The sequence below is a fragment of the Cyprinodon variegatus genome, unplaced genomic scaffold (genome assembly GCF_000732505.1).
Source record: "Cyprinodon variegatus isolate N-32 unplaced genomic scaffold, C_variegatus-1.0 Scaffold79, whole genome shotgun sequence".
NCBI classification, from domain to species: Eukaryota; Metazoa; Chordata; class Actinopteri; order Cyprinodontiformes; family Cyprinodontidae; genus Cyprinodon; species Cyprinodon variegatus.
The window spans coordinates 1,270,507-1,284,512 of record NW_015150532.1 but is presented as its reverse complement, the minus strand read 5'-3'; the positions used below and the strand labels follow the sequence as shown (position 1 = coordinate 1,284,512).

General features: G+C 35.2%; 1 protein-coding gene across 2 annotated transcripts in view; it reads left to right on the top strand.

Moving 5' to 3' along the window:
• slc1a7 (solute carrier family 1 (glutamate transporter), member 7) overlaps positions 1-14,006 on the top strand; it is a 77,842-nt gene that overhangs the window by 42,628 nt on the left and 21,208 nt on the right. For both annotated transcript variants that reach the window (XM_015372996.1, XM_015372997.1), the window contains exon 3: positions 8,780-8,995. In XM_015372996.1, coding sequence (XP_015228482.1) covers positions 8,780-8,995 — 216 coding nt within the window. The remainder of the gene's footprint in view (positions 1-8,779; positions 8,996-14,006) is intronic.

The following is a 14,006-nucleotide window of genomic DNA, read 5'->3' as shown; positions in this document are numbered from 1 at the left end:
GCTAACCCTTGCAGCTCATGGGTCAGTAATGGTCGCCCTTCCTAAGTCTCGGTACCCTTGAAGTGGCCCTCAGCCTTAAAAAGGTTGGTGACCCCTGTTCTAGAAACACCTTCAGCAGTAAGAGCTTCAAATCTGCCCTTCCTCTATGACCGTATCTTTTTCTCCCAGTTTTATACAGGGGGTTTACTCTATCCACATGGAATATATACTATTACTATATGAATATATCTATTTACTATCCATAGTTTGTAAAAACTTCTAACCCAGCTTTGAAGCTTTTCAGTCGTTCATGTCCTGCCATAATGATGTAAACTCAGCCAACATTTTCCTACATCTTACTTAGAAGTGTCTGCTGATCCATATCCTCAGAAGCCAATGTGTGATAAAGGAACCAGTGGAACAGCAGCTGAAGCGATGCTTCGCTTTGATATGTCAACCATCAGTTGTTGGCTCAGCTACTCCATGGTACCACATATCTGTTTAAATAGAACTTTTTTGGTCGACTCAAATGGGCCTAGAAGCGTCCCACCTACCAAGCCCCTGTATAATTGTGATACAATGAACTATAACATTATGCAAATGTGGGGCTTTCTGGAGTCAAAAAATTTGATTGCATTCTATACAGAATGTGTTTATTTTTTTGAATAATAATTTTTGTGAAAGGATAGATGGAGGACCTTGTGACCCTTTGGCAGAAATAAGGACAACAGCAGCTGCTTCTGTAAGATAACCGCTAATTAAAAACATTTATTTACCTCATTTTTAGCCAATGGCTTCTAAAATAAAGCAAGGTCATTGGCTGATCCAAACAACTTTAGGTTCAACTGGAATTAATATTATGAAGTTAGTTTTGTTGGAAGCTGAGGGTCAGAAGCTATATTTTTATACTGTTAAAGCTTCCTTTGGAAAAAAAAAAAAAAGAGTTATGTGTTATGAGCCCAAAGCACTTAGCACTCAACCCAGTGCTTCATACTGAGTTATTATTTTGGGGGCATTTTGAAAAAAAAACACCAATCATAAATTTAACAGCATCACCTAGTAAAGTAGATAGCAACAGTGGCTAAGGGGCCTGGTGAGCAACAAAAGGTGTCTACAATTGGTTATTTAAAACTGGTTTCCGGGGATTATCAGGGTGCAACATTTTGTTACAATTCCCAAATCCACAGCCTTTATTATTAAGCCTTTCACATATCAGCAGGAGTCATAGTTTTATTAAAAATTATATAATCTTGATTGTTAGAAAATGTCAAGGTTGGTTGAGGACCTAAATGCAGGGATGAGTTTTGCTGATTTAATGAAGGTGCAAAAAGGCAACAGAAGCCAAGAAAACCAAAAGACACCAGGGGAAACACATATGATGAGCAAAGTAACTATGAGTACTAAGGAACAGCACAGAAGGTGTTTATATAGGAGACAGAACAAAGAATGGGGTAATCAGCTAACAGGGAGCAGGAGTGGATAGAAGCAACTAGAAGCTAAGGGAAAGGAGGCTGGCACAAGGGGGAACAGATGATTGGATGGTGTTGGTCTGAGTTGATTGTACATTTCTAGGCATGAATTGAATCTGTCTGTCTGTTTTTTTCTTGCAGTGATAAAGTTTTAGTCATTTAAAAAAAAACTTTTGAATTTGATTTGAATGAAGATGATGCTTTATGTCGAACCTGAGCCGAAAAAGTAGTACTAACAACTGATTTTAAAATTGAAGTGATGGTAGTGAGTGTGTATATCTATCAAATAATTCAGTTAAAAAGGTAATTAGAAGGAAATGTGTGCTGCAATTCCATAATCTTTGTTTTGAATTATTGTTTTTATTGAGTCAGTCTGCAAAGAGCATCCTGCTTCCCACTACTTAATTTCCTGCTCCATTTTCTTTTCCTCTTTTGTTGTTCTGCTAAAAAAAAAAAAATCAGTTTAATAAAAGAACTACATCAGAAGATATGTCCCCCTCTCTCCATTGAAGTCTTGACTTATTCTAAGCCTTTGTGTGTTGGTTACCTAATTTTGACCTTGCAGAATGATACTGTTTTGTTTTTTTCTCCGTTTGAGCTTTTCTTACTCTGCAGGGCTGCTGGAGAGTTCAGCGGTCGCTGCCACACTGCTCCAGAATAGCAGAGGGCAAAGAGGTTATTCTTGCAATCTGTGCGACATTTATGATTATATTGAAATCCTGTCTGATCCAAAAATGCAGTACAGGACATTATAATTGTCTCCGGATGATACAGCAAGTCATCAAGTTTGATTCTGTCCGAGTGGTTTGTGAGCTGATGAACGCTCTGAAAGGGCAACCAAAACTAGAGATGAGAACATTTTTACATATTGTTGTTCAAAGCACATTCATTTTTAGTTCAATTTTACTTTATAACATTAAGTATAGAAGAGTCATATAACATAATCATAATACTTGAATTTATTCACTTCTAAAATACACTGAATTATTCTCCCTACCAGATCCCATCTGTTGTCGTTTTTGAAAATTCTGACATTTTGGTTAATAAACAAAAAAAAAAACTATATATATATATATATATATATATATATATATATATATATATATATATATATATAATGTCAGACAAGAAAAGAGAAAAAAAATGACTGGGTAATATTTTCAAAGTTAAAAAGGCTCTCTTTGAGAAAAAAAAATTATTTTTCATCAAAGAGAGTTGTTTATGCATACATCTACAATAAGGGAGTCAGTTTCAAGTTATGCTGAGAAAAAAAAAATCTTTCATTTGAGTCAGTTTCACCTAGAAGAAATGTCCATAAAACAAAGTGGTTACCTACAACATAGTTTATGATGATTTATGATTATAAAAATACATAATAATTCAACATAATGAATCACCTTTTGCTGGTTTCAATTAGCATGGGAGGAAATCCATCCAAATCTGTGTAAAAAAGTTCATGATTGCTAAACTGCAAAAAAGAAGAGAAGGTTGGACTATAGTAAGAAAATACAATAATTATCATTTGAAATAACTCCATTATCTTATCTTATCTAAAGTGCATAATCCTCTTATCCTTAGGGAAAAGATACTCATTGCATCAGTAGGAACTCTTATTTTTCTGCTCGAATTAAGGACAAAGGTATCTCTATAGTTTCTACATAATGTCTCTTCAACCTATTCCTTAATAATGGAGATGATAAATTTCTATTCTAAGATCACTGCAGATGTTCTTCTCTTCATCTTTGTGTAAATGCTAACTACATCCTACCAAATAAACTGCTTGTTTTTAAAAGGCAGTCATATTTGCTGATGAGCTATTAATAAAATCTGCGTTTTAGCACTTAACTCTTAGATTTCCACTGAAATCCTATGGAAGCAGCAAAGGTAAAACCACTATTTAAATGAAATGGGTCAATAGTTATTGTGTTACTGACTACAGATAGAAGTTCTGATTTTTTACATATTTTTTACATATTTTTACATATTTGCCACCAACCGGTCCAATGTTCTGGATCAATATTTATTGTTTTGGGTCAGTATTAAATTAATTACTGGCAGACTTCAGCCACACATCCAATTTTATATTTCATATGGAGATTTTTTTGTTATCTTCCAGAATTAATCACATGTTTGATCAACAACATCAGTATAAATCTTTGTTCTGCAAATTTAATGAATGTGAGCAAACCACAGCTCTTCTAAATCTAAATACATGTTTTGGAAGTTGGGCAAACCACAAATGTGATCGGCTATAAAAATGTTGGTGAAAGGTACAGGTAACAGGTAAGAAATGGTTTCTTCTCAAAGTGCAAGTAGGACAGTTTTTATAGAGCACACAATGTAAAAACTTTAAACAGAGTAAAATACAGCTGGACATATTTCAAAACGCCCTCTGCTACTGTAATGGTAAGGGGGGGCGTTCATCAAGATTTTCTATGAGGAAAACGGGAAAGTTTATATATTATCTAATACTATAAGCATGGTGGTTCTTTGATAGCAACTTTAGCATCCTGTGGTATTTGTTCGCATGAATGACTTTTATTTGGCAGCTAGTTACACTTTAATCAGGTTATATCTCTGCCTTTTATTGGTGTGTAACAGTCTGTGAAAATCCAAAAAAGGCCCGACCCAGTGAACACATTCATGTGAACACTTGCCAAGTGCGAGCAGATTATGCTCTGACGGACGGATAATCTCGTCACACCAGCTCAACAGACTGAGCACAGATACAGCTGCGGATAGTTTTGTCTGCGCCCTTCCGCAGCGAGCAAAAGCATCGCTGGGATAACTCGAATCTAATACCTTTTTGCAATTCAATTCAGTTTATTTATCTAGCGACAAGTCATGTCATCTTAAGGCAATTTACAGGGTCAGCTGTATTAAATCGTACTGACAAGCTTTCTATATAAGGGGAACTTAATGGATTGCACCAATTCATTATACTAACAGAACTGACTCCTCCTGGATGAGTTCGTAGTGACAGTAGACGATCAGTTGTATGGTGTTTTTCCTGATATTCTGCATGTAAGAAGTGACATTGGAGAGGAAAAAAACTCAATTTTAGTGTGAACATTTACTGTTATTACATAATTACCACAAACTGGGTTTCACTTTTAACAATCCAGTCGGTTGAACATGTCATAGAACTAAAGCATATAAAACAAATGGCACGGACAGAAAGGTCCCCCTAGGGGACATGGGGAATTTTTTTTTTTTCTTTTGCGTTCCCTCGCAAAAGTATTGCGTTACCTCGCAAAACCTTTTGCAAAACCTTACTTCGGTAAAGTTAGAAAGATATTCACAGATTCTGACTTCCGGGATCAGTAACTCTTGTTGTTGAAACACAAATGGCGCCTCTTTCATGTCCTGATAGCACAGACTACGTATTACAAGAATCAAAAAGCGTTATTTTCGAGAAAAACGAGCTGTTCTTCGAGCTGGATGTATTACATTGATCTCTATGCACAGGCAGCGGCCAGGCGAGTGGTTAGGGACCGTAACGCAAAATTTTGCGAGGTAACGCAATACTTTTGCGAGGGAACGCAAAAGAAAAAAACATTCCCCATGTCCCCTAGGGGGCTCCGTAGAAAGGTGGTACCCTGCTGTATTCACAGTGATTTTGCCATCAGGCAGTTTGATCCCAGATTCTCTGAGCACATGCTCTCACTTTTTCCAGTTTGAATGGTGAACTTTTCACATCGACATTTTCCAATCTTCTCAGATCAATCTAGTTGCATGATTTCACATCTTTTATTGAATAGAGGAGGCCTCCTGGTCTTATTTTGTAGGGTAGTTATGTTTCCAAATGCTAATGCAAAGGATGCTGCAATCAGATAGTAAATGAACCCTGGCTTTAAAGTTTAGCTCCAATGTTTTTTTTTTTGGCTCCTTTTCAATCGTCCACACCATCAGGCTGATTAACTCATCTTCGCTCCTTATGTTTCAACAACAATGTTGCACACAATTTTAATAGCATGTTTGTATTCTTTGAAACTGACCGGAGGCTAAATAGGCGCTTAAAATATCTGCTGTTCTACTTGAACACTTTGTAACAGAAATATAGTGCAAAGATTAACCATCATTAAAAATATACTTTAGATCTTTTGCGTACCATATAAGAATTTCCTGTGAAATAGCACAAAACCATTTTCTTTTACAGTCTTATTTTTTTAATCAAACACTTACAGCAAGTTGGGAATAAGAATAATGACTTTCAATTTAAGCAATTATAATTATTAAGGCACAGTTTCAGTGAGCTGTGCTTGCTTCTGGCTCCACATCTCCCTTCTTACTCCTAGCTTCCCTACATCTTTCCTTGATTCTAGCAACTGACATTTACAGCAATTGGAGTTACACACCTACTGTGAAGCAGTTATGCATGAAAGCTTCTTTCATGCTCCGGGTTTACTTTTGCTGCAGAGAAAAGAAGCTTCAAGCAGGAAGAGCATTTAAAGCTAATTTTGATGCAAAATTGTCTTATTGTTTACAATGAAATGCCAGTTACTTTTTTTTTCTTTCTTCACAATAAGCTAAAAAGCAATTTTATAAATGTGTGGAAGGCTCAATAGAAAATGTATGTTTTCTTTGTCCTTGAGCAGATTTCCCTGGTTTGAATGTCTGTCGTCCAGGATTAAAGCACTAACGTCTCAGCAGGACCTTGAAAAACTAAATCTTGCATTCATGTTTAGTATCACTGATGACTGTAACTTGTTCACAGGTCTGTCTAAAAAGCCCATCAGACTTTCAAGAAAACTGCTGTATGCATCCTCACTAAAACTAAGAAAGTGATCACATCACTCCGGTTTTAAAGTCCTTGCATTTGATTCCTGGATCTCAGAGGACTGACTTTAAAGAACTTTTTTTAGTCTATAAACCTCTGAATATCTTAGCACTGAAGTATTTCAGACTTTTTGTCAGTGCTTCTACCACCCAGACCTCTCTGGTATACTGGCTCAAGGAGAAAAAACTTTAACTTATATATAACTTTTCTTAAATAAAACCCTAATATCTAAAAAAAAATCTATTAAAATAGTAAAAAAAATAATGAGAAGCAAGAAATGCTCTGCAAACAAAAAGCTTGATTAAATTGCAAAGTATTCCTCTGCTTTTCAAAAGAAATAAAAGAATTGGCCATGCAAGGAGACAGAAGATGAATATTCCACAATTATGGTATAACATAGTAAAAAGACAAGTCCCCTCTGGTTTTAAAGCGGGTCTGTGGAACCATTAGAAGACTCTGCCCAGATAACTGCAGTGAATAACCAGAAGTGTAGGGGCAAAACAGATCAGAAACATCCATCCATCCATCCATCTTCTGCTGCTTATCAGGGTCACAGGGGGCCAGTATCTCTAGCAATCTATGGGTGAAAGGCTGGGTACACCAGTCCATCACATACAACTATGCACCTACAAAAAAAGAAGCCAATTTATCTAACAGTGCAGTTTTGGAACAGTGGCAGGAAGCTAAATTACTCAGAGAAAACCAAAAATGCATGGGGAGAATTTTCAAACTCCTTGCCTCCTTACTGCAAGGCAAAAGGGCTACAAACTGTACCACCCTGCAGCCTCTTAAAGTCAATATTAAAATATTTTCCTGTTAAAAGTCTTGCTTGGGGTTCTTATTGGCCTTAATAAATTCTTTATAATTTTTTGTTTTTAAAAGCTTCACAATACTCCAAATGAGAGGATATAAAATCCTGAATCAGGAAGATGAGAACAGGACACAATAGGCCTCAAATTGGCATATATTTCTCAAGTGATAAAAAAAATTTAAATCCCAAAGTTTATAAAGGCTTCTAAGACACAATGACTGGTCAAACCATACAGCGAGATTCTAATGTTCAGCTGAACAGCGGAGTCTAGGAAAACAATGTGACTCACAAATAAGGGCATTTTCTGCTCTACTGCAACAATCTTTGTATTTTAGAACTGAATTGAAGGCAGTTTTCAGTGAGCAAAGTCCTCATATTTGAAAGACAATCCAATAAATCTGCCCATTTGTGCAAAACTGACTATTTAAATTTATTTTTTATTTTTTACTTATTTAATCAGGACAGAGCACATTAATGAACAATCTTATACTTCTGTACAGATTGTAAATGAGCCAGATTATAGCATAGTTGCTAATTTACATCCGTCGTCCTGAGGCAGGAAGACAAAACAACACAAGATCACAATTAGAACTATTGCTGAATATCCTCAGCATGAAGATGACAGGACTCATTTTTAAAATGGCTGAGGATTTTACAAAGAGGGCTGATTATACAACAAAAGCAAAATACGACCGAGGACAGATCCTTGAGGAATAGCATACAGTAAAGCAGCGGCTCCAGACCTAAAGTTATAGATAAACAGAATTTATATTCTCTTTGTTTAGTATGAGGACGACCACTTTAGAACTGTCCCAGAATTACCTTAAACCTCTGCAGTTATAGGTTATGATCCAGGGTGTAAAATGCTGCAGATAAATCCAATTAGAATCAAAGTTGAGTTCTGACCACAGTAAGCAGCTATCCACATTTCACTAGACACTTTCATCATTTTACAAAAGCCAGATTTTTATGTAATAAACGTTTTATTTTTCTACTGGTAAGCAGTCAACTCTGCCACCTAAAACCAAACAAAGAAAGGCGGCTTTCAGTTTCTAATGCTCCACTTATCTCAAACCAGCTGCAAGAACACTGCAAAAGTACTGAAACCCATAGAACCTTTGAATCAAGGTTAAAACCCATTTGTATAGAGTTGCCTTTGATTTTTTTTTTTTTTTTTTTTAATTCTTCGAACTGAATTGTCATAATTCTCCAATAAAACTTTTCTCTACTTTTCTTTATCATGCCGATTGAATGTATGTCTTTTTTATCATTTGTCATGATTTGAATGGTCTTGGACCAAAAATGCGTTCTACAAATGAACTCTCCTTGCTTTACATTCTCACAGGTTCATTCAGCTTTGTCATAAGTGGAAGAGCACTCTGAGTAGAATATTTCTAAACTGCACATTGAGACCTTGAAAGTTTTTGATTAAAGGCTTTCTTTTTAAAAGCACATGAATTATGCAGTTTTAATTATTATGGAAAATAAATGTTTAAATAACCCTTTGTGAATAGTTTCCACACAGGAAACAATGACTTTGTTGAACATTTCTAACTTAATCAAACTCTTTTTGCTTTTACTCATTTTTCTTTGCAGGAATACTCATTTCATTTCAAAGCTACTTTTTTAAAGTTGAAGGGAAAAGTAGCTGTTAGGTATGACTTTTCCCATTGTCTGGACACCTGTAATAACTTTCTCTTCTTTTCTCTCTTCTTTTTCTCTTTCTGACTCCTCTGACAGTTTGATGTCTGGTCTGGCTGCCCTGGACGCCAAGTGCTCAAGCCGCTTGGGCATCATGACTATTTCCTACTACTTGTGGACCACCTTTGTTGCCGTAGTTGTGGGAATCCTCATGGTTTACATCATACATCCAGGTGGTGCCGCCCAGAAGGAGGACTCTGAAGAGAGCAAAAAGCCGATGACCAGTTCAGCTGATGCTCTGCTGGACCTCATACGGTAAGGAGGCTATCAAGAGTTAAACGGTTCATTTGGTCAAATAAAACCTCACCATAAGGTCAAAAGCATTGATACTGACTAAACTATTTCCCATTTTTAATGCTTATAGTTAATGGAAATAAATAAGGAATTAACGTCAAGGAAATACGTAGGAGCCATTTGGTCAGGGCAACCCAGTGGAAGTGCCTCTTGACTCCTAAAACACACAAAAGTTTTACACCTGTTGCAAGAGATTTACACAAATGGCAATAATAATTTCACATAAGCACCAACTGTATGTCTTACATCCTTCTTATGGTGGGAAGCTGCGACTTATAGGATGCAGCATGCAGAGGGGATGTTACATAAAGCCTCCTTGTTGATTCAGTGCTTCATTATTCCAATAAAACCTGTTTTGTGGTCCCTTGCCCTCTCTGATAAAGGCAGGAAAATATCTAAATTAGTGGCAGAGGTTGACCTTTTTAGAACAAGAACATTCCTGGAGATTAAGACAGATCTAGTCCAAGGATTCAATTTGTCTTTATCTATCTCTCCAGGTTAAATTTAAATGAGTAAAAAGAGCAACAAAACAGTGAAAGTGCTAAGATCACAGCAACTTCATTAGTTAAAATGGTCCAATCAAAGGGGGTTTCATGGGCATTAGGAGTACAGGGTGGCAGTCTGTGGGGAACTCAAAACCTCTGGATTCAAAGCGCAATGTCCCAACCACTAGTTCATCACTCCCCCAAAGCAAGCATTAATGTGAAAGGTCTTGCCCAAGGACCTACACTGGCAGATCATTCCCCCCAGCTGGGATACAAACCCAGGCTTCCTGTTTACAGGACAGGGGACTTACCACTCGTGCTAGCCAGCTGCAGTCCTAATTCCGACTGAGAATCTGTGCCAAGATCTGGAAATTGATGCTAACACAGACTTTCAGTCCGACTGACCTTGAAAAATTTGTAACATTAACCTAAAACTGCTGCAAATGATGGATCCAATGTTTTGCTTTAGCAGGCAGAATGCAATAGGTGTTAGGCTGGCGACAAACGAGAAAACAAACATTCTCACTTTCCATTTTACAGATGAAATCAGCAAATTCTTATACGTTATATTTATATGAATATATATATATATATATATATATATATATATATATATATATATATATATATATATATATTTGTCCCCCAGGGGGAACTTCCCTGCTCTGTCAAAGCTGAAGTGTAACTTTATGTGCTACTGGGTTACTGTGCTAAGCTAATTAGAAGTCTGGCTGTTGTGTTGAAGGTAAATCTGGGTCAGACCTGCTGAGAAACACGTGAACCATTTCAGTCAGACAGCAGATAATGCCAAGAGCCTCAGATACCAAAATACTACATTTGTAATCCAGAGATTTGAATAAAAAGGAATTAATTTAAAAAAAATAATAACTGTTTAAAATGCTTTCACACATGGATAGAAGTTTTTTCAAATTTAAAGAAATCAATGGTTACTTAAGAGTTCAGGCTTCAAGATTTTTACAACAAAAATCGAAAAAACAAAAATAAAAAAAACTTTATATTATATTTGGACTTAAAAGGAATAAAAAAAAATAAAAAACAAGGGTTATAAACTGGCCAAGCTCATAAATCCAGCTCTGTACTGATCATGTGCAGTGGTGAGCTTGGTATATAACAAGAAACCCGCTCTATGTGTGTGGGTGTGGGGGGTGTGTGTGTGTTTACAGAGCACAGCTGTGCTTTGGATTTAATACGCAAAGCTTCTTTACTGCCTTCATCTAACGTCCAGGCCTGGTCTGCTATATCTCTACCCTCACAAAAGTGCCTGACCCTTAGCAATCGTGTGTTTTTGTGTACGGATGTGAGCTGTGACGTTACATAAATGAGCATGAAAGAAAAATGTGCCGTTTTCATTCTGAGCCCTGATCTCAGAGTGGCTCATTGCCCAGCTTCACAGTCTCTTAAACACAGTAGAGGCTACTAGTTTGTTAGAGATTAAATCAGTTCAGAGGACTTAATGATAACTCTAATTGTTCTCCATCCGCTCTGTTTCTGAAGCTTTCTCTTGAATACTATATATTTCTAAGCACCTTGAGTTATAAAAGTCCATATTACTCATTTCAAACTCTTCATTGCTATGGGATTTGCAGTCCATCCTAATAATTATATTGGATTTAGTTTATTTGAAAGTTGCTTCAGTTATACGAGCAGTCATATAAATTACCATTTAATGAAGCGTGTAAGGAAACTCTGCTTCTACCCACTGGCCTGCAGGAGTTTAAGATTAAATTTAACTATAAAAATACAGGTTGAATAAAGGGGTAATTTACTTAAATACACACAAAAAGTTTTACCAAAATAAATGATCAAAACCAAACGTTGTATTCCTAATTTGGTTCATAAAGTGACCTTTGTTAAATAGAATAACTACATACAGTTGCACATTTCAAAGGTTAATAAACAAGGAAAAAAACACCAAATAATATTCCTATCCTTGCTACCTGTGCACCGTCCTTTCAGCTTTTCACATAAATTTAAAGATTTATGTCATTTTCTTACTAAAAAAAAATGTATCATTTTAACATAAACCTATAAAAATCAACCTTGCATGATGTATATTTACTCCTTTAACATAGCTTATTTATTTAGAATACAAAATTAAAATTTTCCATTTTAGAAAGAATAAAGCATACTGACCCAAAACAAAGGTGTATTTATTTCAAATGCATAAAATTTATTGTTATTTATTGAAATTCCTACTTAACGATGTTACCTTTATAGAATCCAAACAATAAACTTTACCTCTTTGAAATAAATACACTTATTAGTATTAAGTTTGAGAAAATACACTTTATTCATACTGAATACATAAATCTGATGATTATGCATTTGCAAATAACTATGTTTCATTATACAAATATATATAAGCATAATCTAAGTTAATTCATTGTTTTGCAATAAAATAAAATCAATCTTAAAAATATGGTAAAATATTGTTCTTAAATTGGTCTTATGTTATAATTTTCTGCATTTTCAAAATGTAATTAAATCAAACAGTTTATTAGTCTTTATATTACTCAGTTTGTAATTAAGTAAATGAGTTTAGCCTTTTCATTATAAGTGGACCCAGAAGTGAAATTCAAATTGAGGCTTATTAGTCGGGGGTCAGCTTTTTTATTAAGCACTGCTCTTGTTTTCCAGAGTAGGCAGAAATAAATCCTCACCAGTTTGCGTGCCCCAGGCTTTTAGATCTCAGCTGATCAAGTATCCTGCATATTTATTGAGTTTTAATTATATTTTCTCAATCAGAGCAATCATACAGAGAACTCTCCTACAGTAAGGGATTTGAATTATTATTATAAGACTTCCTTATTCACAATGCACTGAAGAATGGTTTAGTTTTCTTATACAATAAAGAAAAATAATACATCTGCTGATTAAGATGCATGAATAAAAAAGCATTTTATTTGGAAAACATTTAATTGCCAGATCTTTAAAATATAGCCACAAGCATTAAGTTTACTAACACTAACACAACCTTTAATTGTCTGTTGATTTTATAATTCCTCTTCTCCATCTGGGAAGCCAGGGTCCGCAGAGCTGCTTTTAGCCATGTCCAGCAAAGAGCTCATTAAGTCTTTGATAAACTGAGAAATGAAGGAGCTTGTTGCACTTTGAAGTAAAATGTGGCAGTGTGGCACATAAAAGACCTGAAAAAAAATATATTTTTTAGTTTGCACAAAAAAGATGATTGATTCATCTTTGGTGTATTTTCCTTTTTACAGCGAGGAGTGAAAGATACAAGCTTTTTTTATTTCATCTTATGAAATGAAAAGAAGGATGATTAGTTTTAAAGTTTAAAACTTATTTTTTTTATATATAAGATTAACAGTATCAGTGAATGATATCAACGCCCCAACCGCTCTCAGACGCAAAGAGGAACACATAAAAATGGCCACTGAGAGGAGTTACTAAGTAAAGATGAGGCGTTTTACCGACTAAGGCTGCAATTTATGGATCAGATCAATGTTTGATGCCAAAGGGAGTATTTTTCAAACTTGTTGAGTGCTGGGGCAAAGGAATATATTAATATGTTGAACAACTTGTAAGTCGATCTGTGCCCTGCATCCAAGTAGGGAGGGATGCTGCTGTTTTGATTGAAATTTATTGATTGATTAATTCAGAATTGGAAATACTTTAATGATCGCAGGGAGAAAGTATCTTTGTTACACAGTCCAGGTATACAAACAACATATTGTACACATTCATCATCTAAAGAAATAAAATACACAACAAAGAAAGACAATACAACTTTCCATACTAAAAATAAAAAAATATATAAATATATTTACAGATCTAAAAAAAAAAAATTGATTGGTTGATTGATCAAGTAGATAATCTCACAGTGGAGAAATTTTACTTTTTACAGCAGCTCAAATAGTCAAAAGAGAAGAGGCAGGTGCCAAAGGTAGAAAATGGTGCATGGGATATATACAGTATATGCAGTGCTTCCACATATGACAGCTTTTTCCTTTTGTTTTTTTTTTGTTTTTTGTTTTTTTTGGTGTAAAAAGGAAAATATACGGAAGAGGATTAGGGCCAGTGGGGAAAAACAAAGAAAGTTAACTGATTTTAAAATTTTATTTCAGTTTAGTATGGGAAAAAAGTCAGAATTCTGAGAAAAAAGAATTCTGACAGGAAAGTCCCATGTTAAACTGAAATTAAATTTAAAAATCAGTTAACTTTTTTTTTTCCAGTGGCCCTAATCCTCTTCCGTAAAAATAGACCGAAAATTAATCAATAATTTTTTTTTGTATGCTTAAACAAAACAAGCTTCTTAATTTTTCAGTTTATCAAAGACTTAATGAGCTCTTTGCTCGACATGGCTAAATGCAGCTCTGCGGACCCTGGCTTCCCAGATAGAGAAGAGGAACAGGGTTATTATAAAATTAACAGACAATTAAAAGTTGTGAAAGTGTTATAAAAACTAATACTTGTGGCTAAATTTAAAGATCTGGCGATTTGTGACA